Source organism: Sphaerodactylus townsendi, linkage group LG01, assembly GCF_021028975.2.
Source record: "Sphaerodactylus townsendi isolate TG3544 linkage group LG01, MPM_Stown_v2.3, whole genome shotgun sequence".
NCBI lineage: Eukaryota > Metazoa > Chordata > Lepidosauria > Squamata > Sphaerodactylidae > Sphaerodactylus > Sphaerodactylus townsendi.
The window spans coordinates 103969404-103988654 of NC_059425.1; the positions used below are offsets into that span (position 1 = coordinate 103969404).

Genomic DNA, 19251 nt, shown 5'->3' on the forward strand with positions numbered 1-19251 from the left:
TCATTGTTTTGATTGATAGGCTCAAGCAGCTTGGAGCCTGAATTGCAACTGAACCTGAGGAAAAGGAAGAAATTCTGTAGCAACCAATTCAGTCACCCAGTATCACCTCACCTGCCCCAACCAAGCATAAGAACGTAAGAAGAGCCCTGCTAGATCAGACCAGTGGTCCATCTAGTTCAGTATCCTCTTTCACACAGGATAAGGGCGGGGAGCGCCAGAACTGCGATGAATCTGATTTGGCAGTTCAGATGTGGGGAGCTCTTCACGAAACCTGGATATTCTGGATGAGTATCCCGGGATTATTCGGCAGTGGGGATATCACCTTAGATGTCAAAGACTAGGCCATATGTGTTAAGTCCAGGATACAGTATTGTGCAATATAGTATCAGGTGTATTTGGTATTTTCTCAGTGAAGGCTGAGACATTAGTACTCTTAAATATAAATATGCCAAATAATATAATTTATGATTTTATAAATATGCTTAAAATAAAAATATGCTTATAGTTCAAAAGAAACTATAATATGGTTGCAGTAGTCAAGGCATATTTTTTTGAAAAACCACAAAATTGTGATACATTCATGATACATTTATGCCTTGACTACTGCAACCATATTTCTCACATTCCATTTCAAAACCCATATTTTCTATGTAGTCTTTGGCACAACCTTTCCCCCATTTGCTATTGAAATCATGCTGAACCTTCAGTAACTGGAACTACGAGCACATATTTTTTTCCCATTCATCTCCATCTCCACCTTCATCTCCATCTCCTCTCTTTTTTACCTTCATTGTTTCCCCAATGGACATTTTTGATGGTAAGTTCCCCAGGGCACAGACATGTACATCACCTTGTACTCTGGAAAGCACCATGCAGAATGATGGCATTCTATTATTGGTAATAATACCTTGTACAAATAATGTTAATAATGGCTTGGATGCCACCAAGGACCTCTGGAGATGGAAGGGTTTCCTTCAGTAGAGAACTAACTGTTTTCCTCCTACCCCTTCCTGCTGCAGCACAAAATCCTTGTGCAATGCTGCTCCTGGGGAAAGGAGGTTCCTAGCAACAGTATATTGGGGGAGTTGGAGGTCTGCAGAAGATAGAAGAACCTGGCAAAAATTCTATCAGCAGAAATCCTCTGTAGGATCAATCCTAATATGAACATACACACAACTGGGTCCTAAAATTAGAAGGAAACAAAAAGCCAGCTCCTTTACTCATAGCTGTAAAGAAAGGTCATCAGCCTACTTTCTATTGTAATTCCAAAAGTAACCTTCAGACTCTACCTAAGCAGATGTCTCTGTTGGGTGCCTACAAGTGCTTCCAGATAGCTTGGCAAGCAAGGAAAATGTCATGGTACAAAAGGAGACACAAAAATTACTTGTGGTCTATTCCACCTAAGAGAAAGCTCACCCCAAATTAACTTTCAGCATGAAAGAACAACATCCACTGTGCCATAATAATTTCTCAAATTGCCCCCCTTTTTAAAAAACAATCATCACATTAAACCAATATTTAATTTTAAAAAAAACTTTAAAAGTTTTTTTAAAGTAAAGAATATCTTTTACAAAAGGAGAATCCACATGGGAACTCACAGGGGAAGAGAAGTCCCATTCCTTTCCTCCTCACCACTGCCTTTGGTTTCTCCCACCCATTGCTGTTTCTAGCTTCTCCTGCTTATCACTGCCTCCACCTTGCTTTCCCCACCAGCCATGCTGTAATTTACCCCCCTCCCACTCATCCGCTTTGGCTTTTTCCCCTCTGCCCTCCTGTTGGGATTTTACAAGTGCCTGTCACAACTCAGTCATGAAAGGGTTAACTGTTTTTATGTAAACAAGGTGCTGAAGTCACTGTTTATGACCTGATCTAATGATTAGCTATTGGTCAGTCAGATAGCCGTTGCTTACATGTTAGTGAGCACGTACATCAGAAGATATAAAGTTAACTCAGTTTCTTTGTTTGAGAAGGATAAAGACATGTGAGAGAAGTGAAGCCATGTGTTTCACTTCTATGTGCAGACAGCACATGGTTAGCAAGATGTAACCAAATGTATAGTAATGTAGATAAGTAACAGGAAAGAAAGAATGTCTTATTTTATCTCCATGTAACACTTCCTTATAGTTAGTAAACTTACACATAAAAAGTAACTGAGAATCTGTTTCTTCTGTTCTACTCTGCTAGGTATACGATTGAGGTGTCAGCTCCCCACATTTATATATCACATTTTTATATTTTACATCTCTCCGAACTTTGGCTCACCTTCTCATACCCACTTCTCATACCCACTTTGATTTCCTATCACCTCTTCCTTCACACTGGCCTATCTTCTCTAGCAGCCAGCAGGGTCTAAGAGCAAGGCACATATGTTAGCTTCTCTATGAAATGCCAGAAACTCTATGGTAAAATTTTGGTTCCCTATCATTATTTCACCTTAAAGTGACTGCAGAATACAAGGCTGAGTGGGTAAGGTTGACATCTCCTGGTTTGGAAATATTTGGAGATTTGGGGGTAAAACCTGTTATATATACTGAAATCCCTTATGTATATTGGGGCAGGGTTTGGGGAGGGAAGGGAGCAATGTGTTATATGGTGATATAGAGTCCACCTTCAAAAGTGGCCCTTTTCTCCAGGTGAACTGATCCCTATTGCTTGGAGATAAGTTGTAATTGTAGGATCTCCAGCTACCGCCTGCTGGGGGACAAGCAACTGTGGCCCCAAGTTTTAAGAAACTATGGCCCCTTCCGCACATGCAAAATAATGCGTTTTCAAACCACTTTCACAACTGTATGCAAGTGGATTTTGCCATTCCGCACAGCTTCAAAGAGCACTGAAAGCAGTTTGAAAGCGCATTATTCTGCATGTGCGGAATGAGCCAATGTTTTTATAAAAACTGTGAGTGAGGTTCCTGGGGTCCCTATATCATAACTGTAGTTGCCTATCTGCACAGGGTATAGTCATAGCTACAGAGATAACATACAAATAAGTAAGCATACATATACCAGAAAGAGAGAGAGAGAGAAACATAGATCAACAACTTTGAATACTTAATGGTGACTCAGTCCATCTGGAATGGCTGTCATACTGATAGCAGAGGGACATATTATTGAAAATAACTAGAGTTTTTACCCATTCTGACATGACTAATTAAGTTACCTGTAGGCTGAAAAAAGATTGCTGCTTTCCAGGACTCTGAAGTCTCTACAGCACTGTCCTCTAGCATCTGTCCCCTACATGTGCCTTAATATCTACCTCTTCCTTGAACATTGCCACTCCTCTGAGGTATGGAGGTTCCATGCTCTACTGCTTTCAATATACATAAGGGATTTCAGTATATATAACAATTTCCATAGATTCCACATCCTTGAGATAAAGCAGCATGCTACCTGCTAGGCTCTTCAAATGATTTTAGATTCTTGTTTCCTTAAAAATACAGAATGGCTACTGAACAGGAATTGTTATTTTAGAATCCCACATGGCCTCCACTTTCAATTTCCTAAGTTGTTTCTACCACCTTATTTTGTTGCAAAAATGTTGTTGCAGAATAATGTGTATGCTGTTTATTCAATAGGGTATCATAAAATTTTAAGCAAGTCTCATCTATGTAAAGATATAATAGCAAAACAGAAGTAATATAAGTGAGTCAAAAGAACAACATAGGCATTGTTTCCTGGCAAAAACACACAGAAGAGAGAAAGGACAGATTGCACCATCCCCAGGATAATACTGTGAATAGAATCACAGACTCATAGAGTTGGAAGAGACCCCAAGGGCCATCAAGTCCAACCCCCTGCAATGCAGGAACACATAATTAAAGCACTCCTGACAGAATAAAGTCTCCATAAAACACTGAGCAATGAAACACCTAACCAGTCTACTGGCAATTCTAAAATAAAACAACAGAAAGGGAGAGAGCTGAGTTTGTAAATGAGAGAGACTTCACGAAGCCGTTTTTGACTTGTTAGGAGTAGTGAAACGGAGGGTAACTTCACACGAGATTTCCACATTGGCACTTTTGTTAATGAATGGATCATTTTCAGAAGCCTGTTACTTAAACAGCCCAGCAGTACCCAAAGATAGGCCTGAACAAATTGAATTTTTGCAAAGGATCAGACTATTAAGGGTGTTATTGTAAATAACCTTCAATATGCAACAACTTTTAAAAAATTGTTTCTCACGTTTTTTCCCCATTTATAGTGTCTTGCCATACAGGATCATAGCAAGACTGGGGAACCAGTTTCTAAAATGCCCTACCAGCCATCTCTTGGTATCATAGACAGTTAGTTAAGACTAAGATGGATGCCATCTTAATTCCTGGACTTCGGTACTAACTGGTACGCCTGAACATACTTTCCCCCTCTCAGTCAAGTACATCTACCAGCAAACAAGGCCTTCCCTAAAGGCTCAGCAGCCCGGATCTGGATAAAAACAGTAGGCACACCTGTCCTTGATCCCATAAATGACATGCAAATACTCCACACTCTGACTCAATCCAGCTCACTAGTTCTCTTTCTTAAGCCAACAGGCTAGGGCAACCCCTTGAACCTCTCCTGGCTGGGACTACTCGGAGGCCCTTTTGCCTGGGTGAGGCCAATGGGGGCTGCACTGACAGAGTTGCAGTCGATGCACCCCACTCCACTCTGCAAACAGCCCAGGTGTCCCAGTGGCCTGCGAGGCTGCATTCGCACGTGGCTCGCTGCTTTTTTCCTGTTCTTACCTCCTCTCAGCTGTCACCACTGTAGAGAGGCCAGGGGTTCTAGCCATGACAGCAGCCTCCAGGGACCAGAGGCCAGGAGGAATGTCCTCCCTAGCTTCCTAGCCGTGATAGTGGCAGAGAGAGGGGTAGAGCAAGGAAAAAAAAGTGGTGCCAGCAGGGATGTCGGCACTTCCTGCCACAATTATGACTTCAGTTTCAGCATTGGGGTGGAAGATGCACTTTTCAAAACCTAAAGACTACAGCTCATTAGGTGAGGTTTGGATAGCAACCGTTTTTGCTCTACTCTGGAGGGGGGGCATGACAAATTCTTTACTGCAGTAATGGCATTTCTACACGACAATCAGCCTTAGGGGATGGTGTATTTTACCTTCCCTAAGGTGCAACACATCCATGAAGAAACAGCCTCAGAGAACCATCCAACCTTCCAGAGTTCCTTTATTATGTCAGTTCTTGCTCACCCTCACTTGGAACTTTCTTTTGGGAAAGTTCTTTCTTTCTTTTGGGAAAGCATCCCATGTTATCATTGCCAGAGTGCTAACTTTTCCTATAACTCAGACAGCTACATTGGTACCACCCATTCATTTCCTTGCATCTAGTCTGACCTTTTGTTCCCAGTTCAAATGTACACTGGTGCTTGTCAGCATCCTTTCCCTGAGAGCAGCACTGGCACTTTTCTTTCACTTCCAGCTGGACCCTTCTCCCTGGGTGGTGCGATATCACCCTTTCCTCTACAATCACTGTTATCCCCAAACTATCATTCAGTCCTCTCTGCATCCTAGGTTCCTTCAAATACTCTCTCTTTGTATGTGTGAGTGTGTGTACATTGCTGAATTGTGTGTGTGTATTTTTATTATTTTTGATTCTTTGATAAAATTATAAAACCTTCTCCTAAATTTTTGTTTGTGTGGATTTCTAAGGGGAAAGACCTCTGTGTCCCAGTTACACCTTTCATAGTGCAATGTTTGTTCCATATTAATTCTCCAAACTAAAAGGGAACAGACCAGAACAATTTGGGTAACAAGCGGAGCTACTCTTTATCCTGGAGGGAGAAGGGCAGATACAGTACACAAGGAGAAGGGAATTTTTATTGCAGAAATATTTTGGGATGAAAAGGATTAACCCCACAGAAGTAAATAGTGGGGGATCCTGAAGGGCCCTGTGGCACATCTTAGAATTAAGGATTTTTAAACATTCAATGTTCATAATTATCAAGCCACAAAACAATGACTTCAAGACCCAGAAACATTCATCAGACCATGGACTTTTCTTCATGAGTTGTTTACAACAGATCTTACCACCAACTGCCAAGCTTTTTTATTTGAATTCTACATGCTTTTCCCTCCGTTTGGTTCTACAAGGTAACCTCCTTCATTTTTTCCTCCATTTATTTTCCTAGAAGCAGAGTTTACAAGAGAAGTGTTTTGGCTCAGCCCATTTACAAAAATTAGATTCCCTTCAGGCACTACTGATTATAATAAGATAGTCTTCTTTGCAACTCTATCCACCAAATGCCTGCCTTTGTTCATACCTTTTATGCCAGTCACTAGAGTTCCCCTCTCATTATTTTTGCCTCTCCCTCTCCCTTGTCCCCCTCCATTTTTGAAATGAATTTCTAATTTTTTTCTTGTATCGAACTACTGATGTAACATTGAGGCAGAGATAAGAAGCAGGGAAGATAAGATGAACGTTGTCAATTTCTTATAGAGCTTGTGATGTTGTCTTCAGGTACATGGGTGAAAGTGTAGATCCAACACATAGAATTTCCACATAGTGCCTTGCGATGTATTGTGTTCAGGTACAGACAAGAAGGAAGGCAGGAGTGAGTTAAGGATCAAGCACTGTCAAATTCATATCAAACCAGTGAAATTATATAACATTAAGGGCTGAGGATACACTGTGCACCCAGCAGTTAAAGAGCCAAGTGGGGAATAGTAGATTATGTGTTATCCAGCTCTAATTTGGCAAAAAAAAAAAAACTTGGGGTGGGGAGCAGGTGCTTCCATTCCTTCAGGTAATGGCTCCTGCTCCAGTAGATTTTTTTGCTTTCATTTTGTGTGAATAGATCTCAATGGTTGAAATGGAGGCTGAGACATTTTTTTGAATTGCCACTTCAATGTAGTTGCACATTCAGTCACCTAAAGCAATTAACAGATCTCAATCCTTCTTCATTTCTCTTATTTTCCTAAATGCTTTACAGCTAGTAGGAACACTACAGGACCCAAACAAAGGTGAATTAAGATCAAATGCTTGAACTATTTTGTCAGGGCCAGAGAGAAAGTAAAGGGCTTTCTCTTCGATGGAGTAGTCCCTTGAAGATGGAATTACCCACTCTTTTACCTTTATAGATTTGGGCTAGAGACAGAAGTGCTTGAAAAATATGTGCAGCACTGTGTGGATGAGTTCCTGGTGAATGGCAGTGACACTTTGCATGAATTAAAGGCCAGTAGCACTTTGAATGAATAAAATCAATAATGCAATGATCTCGTACCAAGTAGTGTTGGCTCTCCCCCATTCCACCTTGCATTTCACTCAGGGATGATAACCATTTACTGCTGTCTTCTTCACTTCATTGGCTTCCATAGGGACAACCATATATGAGTGTCTATCCTCTGATGCTGGCCTATTTATAAATCTCATTCAGTCTGCAGTTTCATGGGAATGCCAACTCATTACACTGTAGCTGTGAAAAGGCAGAGCTCCATTACTGGGGATAATTAGGAAAGAGGTTAGTAATGAGCTTCTAAGGGATTATCATATGCCCTTGCCATATAGTCAGCCGCTTGCTAATCAAGACTTGGAGTACTGTGTGTTCAGTTCCTGAGTCACCACATCTCAAAGGGATAAGCCGCGAGTGGGAGATAGAAAGGGTACAGAGAAGGACAGCAGTGGATGATTGAAGGATTGGAGCACCTTCCTTATGAGGAGAGGCTGCAGCGTTTGGGACTCTTTAGTTTGGAGAGGAGACGTCTGAGGGGGGATATAGGATTGAAGTCTATGTAACATTATGCATGTGGGTAGAAAAATGTGTGGTACAGAGAAAAATTTACTATCTTTCTCCTGATACTAGAACCAGGGGCATTCATTACCCAGAAATGCTGGGGGGGGGAATCAGGACTAATAAAAGGAGAACACTTCTTCACGCTAGCGTGGTGATTGGTGTGTTAGGAATATACCACCACAGTGAGGTGGTGATACCACTAATCTATAGATAGTTTTAAAAGGGGCTTGGACAGATTTTATGGATGAGAGAGTCGATCTATAGCTGCCAATCACCAGTCTACTTAGTCCTCAGATTACAAATGCATTAGCACTTGATTTGCTCCAAAATTGCTTAGCAGAAGGCCATTGCACTTACCTCCCATGCATTAAGGCTCTCAAAGGCACCTGGTGGGCCACTGCGAGTAGCAGAATGCTGGACTAGATGGACTCTGGTCTGATCCAGCAGGCTAGTTCTTATGTTCTTATGTTCTTAATTACTTTTTGTGCTTCTTGCCTGCTGGATTTCTACAGACAGGCTCATCCACTACCACATAAATATCCTTAATGTGATTATATAGACTGCCTATCACAAGGTGGAAAACAAATAGAATACAAAATGGGAAATTCTTTTACCCAGAGTAAAAAAACAAAGAAACCAGGAATATAGCTGTCACTTTGATGTCTGAAATTTAACATCAAAGCAATTTTAGAAGCTGGGGGAAAACAAAGAATAAATTTTTCAATTCTTGTATTTATGAGTTAGGCTTGGGGACCGTAGGCTTATCCCAGAATTCCCCAAATTTTTGCACACATGGGACTATGATGAATCAACACAATTAAACTTCTAAAAACTACTGTGATTGTTTACCACTAATTAAGCCAGTAATTTTTAATACCATTTCCAGCAACATATTTCCTTTAAACTTATCTGAAGACATTGTTATTGTCCAATAGACAAACAAGCACTTTTAGATTTTGCTTTTGATAGCTCTAAGTCTTTGATTAATTCTTTATATAGTTTACAAAAGGTAAGGATTTGCTTGGATTCTCTTGACATTACTCATTTGTGTACTAAGGATGAGATGCTATAAAAATTATTTAAACATTCATTTAACCACAGCAGGGCAACTACCAACACCACTACTTTCTTACTGGTTTTCCTAAAGAATTAAATTAGCAAATGTGTAGTGCCCCAAACAGCCCACCATAGGAATGAAATCATATACCATAATGTGGAATGTTGCTGCATATGACTCCTCTGTACATTATATTATGGATTCCCAATCCTTATCGCTTAGAGCCCTATTCTTGGGGTGCGTAGGATTCTGGAAAGACAAAGAAAAGACCTACTCATACATTAACCTTCCTTCTTCAGTAGTCCTCTGAGCTTCTGTACTGCTTCTTTTAGCCTTCCACTATCATGACACTTCTCAGGACAATTACATCAGCTGTGAGAGAGCTGGATGTTTTATATACTGATGCCTGCTTACTAGGGCCCAGTGCTGGGGCAGCCAATTTGGCAGTGGCCCCAGCCACCTATCCGGACTATATTAGATTTGGTTTATATTTTTTTCAGTTCCATCTAATAAGCTCTTGCCCCATCTACTTAGCTCTTCTGCTTAAACTTTTAGGCTGGCTGGCACCAGGTGGGTGAGCCCTGGATCCGCCAGCCCCCACCTTCTAATTCAACAGATGCCATTTATAGGAGATCTTTTACCATCACTACTGGCCACCAAGACCTAGATGAAGTAGCAATGCCTGAGGAGATTACTGCCCTCCGGTTTTCTGCACAGCACTTTCCAATTTATATCTACATTTATTGTTTTCTCTAAACCCAGTTTACTTTATTTGGTAACTTAAGGCTTAGATAATTTATTGGGAATATAATTAACAGTAGCTATTGGATTTGTATATAGATGCTACTTTATGGATATAGCTTTGGACTATGTTAGTATTTTAGCAGGTAGTTATTAGTATTTAGTAGGGTGATTGTAGGTAGTAGGTATTTTCTGGGCCAATTATTGTAGCTAATCCCAGCAAAGGCCGGATTAGTTAATACTGAAATCGGTCTTCTCTAGGAATATTAGATGGTTTTTTTGGGAGGAGGGAGGCTGGGTAGAGTCATGGGGCACAAATTCCAGGCTACGGGATCCCTGTATATTTGTAGTGATTGGGAATAGATGCAGTGGTGGTGGCCACATATATTAGAAGACCTACGAGATGCCAATTATACTCGTTTGCCCGGCCTCAGCCCTATCCACAGAAACTGATGGTGGATTTGGTTCAGGGACCTCTCGCCCGTCTTTGGTATTAATTAAATGCCAGGTCCATTAATAAGCCAAGACCACTTGAATTGCTCAGGTTTTCTCACAGGCCCCTTAAATCGGACCTAGCATGTATCACGAGAACCTGGGTCATGAAGGAGTGGGACCCATTAAGCCCTCAGTGAAGTCAGCCCCAGGTTTCAGCGTGCCTCACCGATCGAACCCAGGGCGGGGGGGCCCGAGGTGTTGCATTACTCATCGTGATTCTTCCCTTCCAGGGCAGCTTGCGTCCAGTTGCCCGGCATAGAGTGTACAGGTGCGTTTGGATTAGCCTCGGAGAGATTGGCTATTCTCCTGTGTACGATTACGCCCTAGGCCTTGCAGGGGCAATACCCGTGGCTACTGGAGGTGGTGGCGGACTGAAGGCGTTACTGATTTGAGCTTATTGTCTTGGGGACACAGCATCCAGCCAGCACGCCTCCTGCTCTCATGACCATGGGACTCTAAGTATCATCCCTTGCTAGGCCTCTCCTTGATAAATTCTGGCCCCACCCATAAGAAGGCTGCCTTCAAGACTGGTCTTGGGTGAGGATAAATCTAGTACATTATCCTCTCTCTACAGTAGAATTACCATGCGTCCGACCATTTGCCTAGAAGATTAGGATGGACTTGCTGCACCAACCTTACGTCGGCCAGGCTGGTTACTCCACCGCCCGCGGAGACTTATGGATCCATGGTTTCCCTATAGATGCTCTAGGACCCAGACCCATGGCACACTCGATGAGCAGGTGGGACTGGAACTCCTGACTCTCCACGATTACCCATGATGTGGCTGCTCCCGAAATCCTCCACGTCCGCTCTAAATGCTCCATGAATTGCCGGAGGAGCTAAGCACTTCAGAATGAGAGGCTTAGGCATCTAGAAGCCAGTGTGGAAATCTAAATGGCCAGGCTACGCGAACTATCCTATAGGACGCTTACCAGAAGCCTATAGGATGGCGTAGCAGAGGAGGCCAAGAGAGGACCTCTTCTCCCTCCCTCCACCGCGTCGCTAAGCTCGCCCAGCTCAATTATTCCATTATAATTCGATCGCTGACCTCCCTACTTGGAGATCTTGAAACCCCAATTGGATGTAGCTGTAGGGCATTTTGCCAGGCTTTAGCGGATAAAGATGCCATCCATCGACCTTCCATCCATTGGCTACAATTGTGAACTAGGACTCCGCCGTCACCCGAGCCCTTGGCATTAGTTTCCCTGCTCTCTAGAGCGCTGCCAATAGGTAACACTGTGGAACCTACTACCATCCTCTGGTCCGGTACCGTCCTGGCTTGTAGAAACCTGCGGTAGATTCTCCATCCTATTGAAAATTATCATCAATGGTTCTCTTAGGCAAGGAACCTTCGGATTAGGTTAGAGAGCAGTAGATTACACCCACTCTTAAAAGGAATACCCATTGGAGTCCAGAGTCAGCCAATTACCGCCCGTTTGAATCTTTGAACAGGGAGTGGTGAAGCCCGAGTGGTCTGGAAGGCAAACTTCAAAGGTTTCCTGGATGCCGGCACCGGCCCTTAGTCCAGCTTCCGTGCCAGGCGCTGGGAATAGAGACTGTTCTAAATGCCGTCCGGAGCCTCCGTATCCAAGCTTGACCAGAGCGGATGGGCTGCTGAGTATTGTTAGATCCTCACATGGCCGTTTTGATGCTCAGTCACGACCGACCGCATGGCCCGCCTGGCGCCTCAGAATGCAGGGCACTGCTCCAGCAGTGGACGCCTCGTTTCTCTCCAGGGCGGACTCAACAAGTGAGGTCACGGGGACCAGGCCTCCAGAGGTACCCGCTTCAATCAGTTAATACCCCAGAGGGGCATTGTATCCCAGCTGTGCTTGCTTATCTATGCTCGACCTCTGCTTGCTCAGCTGAGATGCGGGGTTTGGGCTGGTTGCCCATCAGTATGCCTGGTGACACAGCTCATTCCTGTTGAGAGTGGAGGGTGGCCGCTTCATGGCTCTCTCAAGAAACTGTTTGGGTTGCTGCAGTTTAGTTCACAGCCAGAGCAGGTTAAAGAGCTAGACCCCTCAGTGGGATCCTCTGGCGGAGGAGTGTGCAGGGGAGGGGAGGGGACTTTCCAGTGTGCCTTGGGAGGAGTCACGTGGCAGAGGCCCCCTCGGTCCCTTGGCCCTGGGGAGTCCACCTGGATTTGTCTCTCACAATGGGAGACCCAGGTGGCCTGCCACAGCCGGGACTGCCTTAGCCCTCAAATCAGGCCAGGCGGCTAGAAGCCCTTCCTCTGGAAATGGACCCTAGCCTCAGTAGTCCATACAGTGGTGTTTCCCAGACTTGGCTTCTTGTGCCTTCAGCTCTGTGGGCATGAGTCCCAGTCCGAGGCGTTTAAGAGCTAGTTCACCAAAAGCAGCCGCACGTCTAACACAGGCGCTGCTCAGGAACCTGGCTGGCCTGGCTGCAGCAGTGGCTTCCAGTGGAGTTCGGATTCCACATCCTCTTCAAAGTGTTGATGACCAACTTCAAAGGCCATTCCAGGCCTACAGGACCATCATTATCTCTGAGACCGCATCACACATGTCCCTAAGTGGCCTCTCCCGATCAGCTGGGAGCCAACTTGTGGTAGTCCCTAAGCCTTGGTGTCCCGGCTAGCCTCCCACCCTTGAGACCAGGACACACAGCCCTGGCCCCGGCCTGGTGGAGCTAGCTCTCCCTCAGCTATCCAGGCCTCTTGGACATGGGGACAGGGCTGTAGGAATAGAGGCTGTTCACTTGGGCTAGCCCGGAGGACCAGCAGCTATCTGAGTCTCCCGTCTATGGCCCCTCAACACCTGGGCCAGATTCCATCACCTAGGACTAGCCATACCTCCCTTCATGCATTACAGGGAGGGAGAGGGATTTTGTATGCTATTGGCTGGCTGGGAGAGCGCCACCTGCATCTTGGATTTTAGTTAATTTATAACAAACTTGGATCGCTGCTTTTAAATGTGAAATGGTATACTGTTTTAAATGCTGTACACCCTTAGAGCCCTCGGGGATGGGAAGAATTATAAAAAATCAATAAAATAAAATAAAATAAATAAATGACACTTCAGACAATTACATCAGCTGTGAGAGTATTGGATGCCTTTGCTATACCGATACCGTTTACCCAAGACTGATCGGGGCAGCCAGTGGCAGTGGCCCCCGGCTACTATCCGGACTATATTTAATTTGGTTTATGTTTTCAGTTCCATCTATAGCTCTTCCATCTATAGCTCTTCTGTTTGCACCCAGGCGGCTGGCACAGGTGGTGAGCCCTGGATCCGCCGCCCCCATAACCCACAATTCAACAGATACATTATAGGAGAATCTTTTACCATCACCCCCACTGACCCCCACTGAACCTAGATGGTAACAATACCCCTTTGAGGAATGCCCTCTCCGGTTTTCTTACCTAGCACTTTCAATTTATATCTACATTTATTCATTTTTTTTTCTAAACCCGGTTGCTGTTGGTAACTTAAGGCTCTTAGATAATTGTTAGAGGGTATAATTATTGATAGCGTTAGTTGTAGCTATAGATGTAATTTTATGGATAGCTTTGAACTGTAATAGTATTTATTATGGTAGTTATTAGTATTTATTATTAGTGATTTTCAGAGCCAAAGTATTGTAGCTAATCTGGCATAAGGCCGATTGATTAATACTGGCTCAGTTAACTACTCTGGAATATTAGTCAGGTTTTAGGAGGAGGGAGGCCGCGGAGCCAGCCAGCGTAAGCACAAATTCGCCAGGATCCCCGTGTTGATGGGACGGGTAGATATGTGTGGTATGGCCATGATAGAAGACACACGAGATGCAATTATGCTCGCTTTGCCTTCTGACCTCCGACCTATCCTGAGAAACGATGGTGGTTGGGTTCCAGGGATTCTGCTTCGCTCTTTGGTGGTGCTAATTTCAATGCCAGGTCCATTAATAATAAGCATCTCATGGTGCTCCGATTTTCGAGCCCAGCAAGTGGACCTGCATGTAATACCAAACCTGGGTGCTTTGGCATAGTGACCGCCGCCAAAAGGTCGCTACCGGTTTCGCTAGTACCTTCACCGACATAAACCTGTACCGGGGCGTTGCATTGCTCATCCGCGGATTCTATTCCCCTTCAGGGCAGCCCTTCGCCGAGATTACCGCAAGCAGAGTGTGTCGCCTGGAGTGGTTGGCCCTCGAGAGATTGGCTATTCTCCTGGTATCGTCGCTTAGCCGCACCGAGACGCTGCCTGCCGCCGCTGCTGGAGGTGGTGGCGATCAAGGCGGCGTTCCCCAGACTTATTGTCTTGGGGACTTCAATATTCATGCCGCACGCCTCCCATAGCGTCATGACCTAGTGTCATCCGCCAGCGCACGCTTAGGCCTCTCTTCTTTGATAAATTCTGGCCCCACCTATGAGGCTGGGCACACGCTGGACTTGGTTCGGTCGGGATAAATCTGGTCGTATCCCACTGAGTAGAGTGCCATGGTCCACCCATTTTGCCTCTGAAGATTCGATGGACTTGCGTACTCTTTCCAAACCCCGCTCTAGGCGACGGGTTGATTTATGCCCGCTCGCATGAGACTTATGGATCCACTTGGTTTCCTGAATGCTCTGGCGTGGACTCCTCAACTCGCTGCATTACCGTGATGAGCAGGTGGAGGACTGAATCCCCGGGACTCTCCATGCCATCGATGTTGTTGTTCTCGGCGTCTTCTACGCCCTCGGGCCTCGCATGTTCCTTCCATGGTGAGCATAGGAGGAGCCTGCGATGAAATGCAATTTCTAGGGACGCTCTAGAGCGAAAAGCGTGGAGGAAATTGACGCAAGCTGCGCTGAACATCCCATAGGACGCTATGAAAGTTTGATGAGATGGGCTTACTCTAAGGAGGCAAAAGAGGACTTTCCTCCTCCTCACACCGCTTAGCTCTCCTCGCCTGCTAATTATTATTCAAGATAATTTATCATTGACCCTCCTATCGGAGAGATCTTCAAACCCCAATTGATATTAGCTGTGAGGCATTTATGAGCTTTTTTTCGCTGATAAGATCGCTACGCCCGCCATCGCACCTTCCATCCACGCATAATTAATTAGCTTAACTGGAGACTCCCCTTGCCGCCTCGAGCCCTGTTTGACCTTGAAGTTTTCTCTCTTGCCTCTGAAGCCGCTGTCGACAGAGCCTTAGCTGCTGTTAGGACCTACTACCTGTCCTTCTGATCCGCGTCTGGCCCTGGCTTTGTGAAAACCTGCCGGGCGATGCCACACCCCATCTGTTGAGTATCATCAATGGTTCTCTTTGAGCAAGCCGGAACCTTCCCGATGGGTTGATACGAGGCAGTGGGTCCACCCACTCTTAAAAGACCACCGCTAGATCCAGGGAGATCTGGCCACCATCACTCGGCCAATCTTTCTGCTTTCTGGGAAGGTAATTGAGCCGAGTGGTGCTGAGCAGCTTCTGGGCGTTTCTGATGACGCATCGCTTTCACCTTCCAGTCCGCTCGCTGGGCATGACAGAGATCGTTCGGCCGCCGCCACAGACACACTGCATCCAGCTTGACCAGGGCGTGGATCGGGCGCTTTCGGTGTTGTTAGATCCTCACCGCGAGCGCTGATGTGGTCGACCACGCACCTTTGCCCACCGCCACGCCCGAGCGCGGGCACCGTCCTTTCCAGTGGATAACCTCGTTCGTGTCGACTCAGCGCGAGGTGCGGGGACCAGGCCTCCTCGAAGTGCCCGCTTCACGCGTGTACCCCGGGGCATTATTGTCCCCGCCGTTATTTAACATCTATATGCACTTCCTTACCAGCTGGTATCGAGTTTTGTATTGATTTGCCATCAGCATGCTGGATGACACACAGCTCATTTCGTTGATGGAGGTGAGCAGCCACGCCCCTGTGGCTCTCCAGCACCGTTTGGAGGCGTTGCTGGTTGGTTGCGCAGAGCAGGTTAAAACTGAACCCCTCAAGACGGAGATCCTCTGGCTTGGTCGTGAGGGGAGGACTTTCCAGTCGCCGTGTGGGAGGGGGGTCACATTGATCGCACCCTCCGCTCGCAGCCTGGGGTCCACCTGGATTTGTTCTCACAATGGAGACCCAGGTGGCCTATACAAATCTTCGGCTGCTCTTCCACCTCCGCCAGTCTGGCGGCTGGCTCTTCCAGAGCGACCTGGTATTCCCAGTGATCCATGCAACGTCATTTCCAGACTTGACTATTGTAACCTCGCCTACCGGCCTTCCCTGAGTCTGATCCCGCTAAAACTGGTCTTACCATGCAGCAGCACGCCTGCTTACAGGCAGCACTCCTTCGAACACATTCAGCCCAGCGGTGCAGCTGCATTGGCTTCCTGCAGAGTTCGATCAATTTCAAGGTGCTGGTGTTGACCTTTAAGGCCATTCCCACGCCCGGGACCATCGCATCTCTTCGGTGACCCATCACCCCCCCATATGTCCCTGTGGGCTGCCTCCTCCGACGGGCTGAGGCCAACTTGTGCCAGGGTCCCTGCTCCTTCGGTGATGCGGCTGGTTTTCCACGCTGGCCAGGACTTTTACAGTTCTGGCTCCCCGCCTGGTGGAACGCCTCCCTCCAGGTCCGGCCCTGCGGGACCTTAAGGAGTTCCGCAGGGGCCTGTAAGATAGAGCTGTTCCGCTGGCCTTCGAGGACCCAGCCGCCATTAGTGTCTCCGCCTGTGGCTCCTCAACACCTGGCCACGATTCCATCAATACCAGACTTCCGCCATGCCTCCCTTCATCGTGGGGAGGGAGGGATTTTATGCTGTTGAAACGCTGGACGCCACCTTACATCTTGGATTTTAATTTAATTTATATTTAAACTTGGATCGCTGCTTTTAAATGTTATTAATTATACTGTTTTTAAATGTTGTACACCGCCCAGAGCCCTCCGGGGATGGGGCGGTATAAAAATCCAATAAAATAAAATAAATAAAATAAATGAAAAAGTTATGATAGAACGAGGAACCAAGTGGTTTACGGTGTCCCCTGACCATAAAAGGTCCTGGATATGTACAGTCATAAATTTACTAATCAAATTCAACACGAATTATTCCCAATTTGTAAACACAGTAAATTATCTGTGTCCAAACCTAATTATTTCCAACATTCAGGAACTTGTTTGTATAATTATTCTAGTGCAAGGATTCCCAGCATTTTTGAGCCTGCAGGCACATTTGGAATTTTGATACGGCACATCCACAAAATGGTTGCAACAAAGCAGCTGCCACAGGAAATGGAGAAAGCCACAACATTACTTTCATAACTTCAGTATCACAATACTGTGGTGGCAGCTGCTGCCAAAGCAACATTTGAAAATCTGCATGACCAATCAGATCTCCAATAATTAATCAGAAGCCATCCTCTTTCCCATCTGCAACCCTAACCCTAACCCTAACCCTGATCCAATCCACTTCCTAAAAACCCTTGCCAGATGCCAGAAAAATATTGGGGGGGCACCATGACACCCACAGGAACCACATTGGGGACGCTTATTCTAGGGTTTGCTGTCTGGCTTCATTTTCCCAAATAGTAGGAGTGGCATCAAAGGGAGAGAATAATTCAGCAGATAGATGGCTGATAATGAATCATCCAATGAGAATAGTCAGTTTCTGTTCCATGAACAGTATTTTCCTTTCTGCCAATCACTGAACCATTGTTTGCCTTCAGAAAGACTTTCTGATCATATCAGAATGGATCTTGTTTGGTGGACTGCTTGGTTATCTGGAGCTAAGCCTGTTTTCTGCTAGACTGGGGGGAAAGGCATTGCTTGTATACACTTGTAATACAGGGGAGTAAGGAGGCAGAGGTAAAAGGTCAGCCTCTGGCTACATATCCTCTTTCCCATCTGCAATAAGTAATGGCTTTATATTTGCAAACACAGGCAGGCCTGCAGATCTGTAAGAGAAGCAGGAAATAGAGGCAGGCTTTGTTCACTGGGTTAAAGGTTGCTTACTCTGCAGGCTGGGGGAAACAGACTTTAAGGCCTCTGACCAAAGATGATAGTAAAAGCTCACTGTGCAACCCATACATCAGCACATTAAGAGATGCAAATGGTACGTGACAATGAAGGATCAGATCATCTGTATGACAGGCAACCATAGATTCAGGACCTTAAATCTCTGCCATAGTTATTGCATTTAGAAGTACTGCACTGATGTATCAACTTGATATGGATACATCCACCTGCTCAGAGGTTAAGCACAGAATCCACCTTACCTGTTTGAAAAATATTTCCTACTAATCAGGCTCTGATAGGGAAATCAGTGAGAGTCTTGAAACACCAGAACTTAATGGAAGGAGATACTGGTTATTTTGTTTGTTTTGTTTTACAGTGAGAAAGGTTGTAACACTTCATTGTTTTTTTTAAAACTGTATCAACAGTTACTGAAATTTCCATGAGAACAGCCTGTTTGTGAAAATCATTTAGGATTTTCTACTGAATTATAACATTATCCATTCTGAAATTTACACATTTAAAAATACAATTCTGCAGAGCTAAAGGAGATGTGGATTAGTGAGGCTAAAAGCAGGGACATATAAGATGTTCTCAGTTTCTCTATTCAGATTTCCAGTGACATGAACATACTCATATAATAAACAACCCTCTTCTTCCTCATGTTCTTCAACACTCTTCAAGTTATTCTTCCCACACACAGCTGCTACTATCATGCATATTTCAGAGATTCCATCTGGGCACAATGACTACCTGACTTTCTTCCAGCCAAATGAAAGACACACCTCCTACTCAAACATGCCTGGACACTGTTACTTTATACAGTTCAACAAGGAGTATATTTTGATGTTACCAAAGATCACAACCATATCAACAGCAAATCAACAAATAAATCAGCAATAATAGTATGTGCATTGTAATAACTACAGTCCATTCCACATAGCACAAATAAGACCTCTGGGGGACATCTTAAAAAGAGACTTCTTAATTTCACTCCAAAATAAGATGTCCTGAGGACATCTTTAAAAAAAAACCACCTCTCATATGTTTTATGGACAGCACGAGCATCAGAGAAGGGAAGAGAGCTCTCTGGTCAGTTTCACCCTCTGCTTGTGCTCAACATTTTGTGTGCTGCTGGAGGGATTCTTCCTGCCTCCATTTGCTGAAAGTTGCCCCAGGATGTTTGCTCTGCAGGCTTCGATCCTGGACTCCTTTTCAGCCTGAAAAGCACATAATTGTACCTAGCTCTTCCTGCCAATTCCAGCAATATATAGTTTTCTTTTTATATTTTGGAGCTGTATTCCAAGATATGCATATGAGAAT

The 19251-nt window shown here is 45.0% G+C and overlaps 1 protein-coding gene across 4 annotated transcripts in view; it reads right to left on the reverse strand.

Annotated features, from left to right (window-relative positions):
- AIG1 (androgen induced 1) overlaps positions 1-19251 on the reverse strand; it is a 119611-nt gene that overhangs the window by 85047 nt on the left and 15313 nt on the right. Inside the window, exon 6 of one of the 4 annotated variants that reach the window (XM_048489423.1) lies at positions 17251-17266. The exons of the other annotated variants lie outside the window; for them this stretch is intronic. Coding sequence (XP_048345380.1) covers positions 17251-17266 — 16 coding nt within the window. The remainder of the gene's footprint in view (positions 1-17250; positions 17267-19251) is intronic. 4 annotated transcript variants of the gene reach the window in all.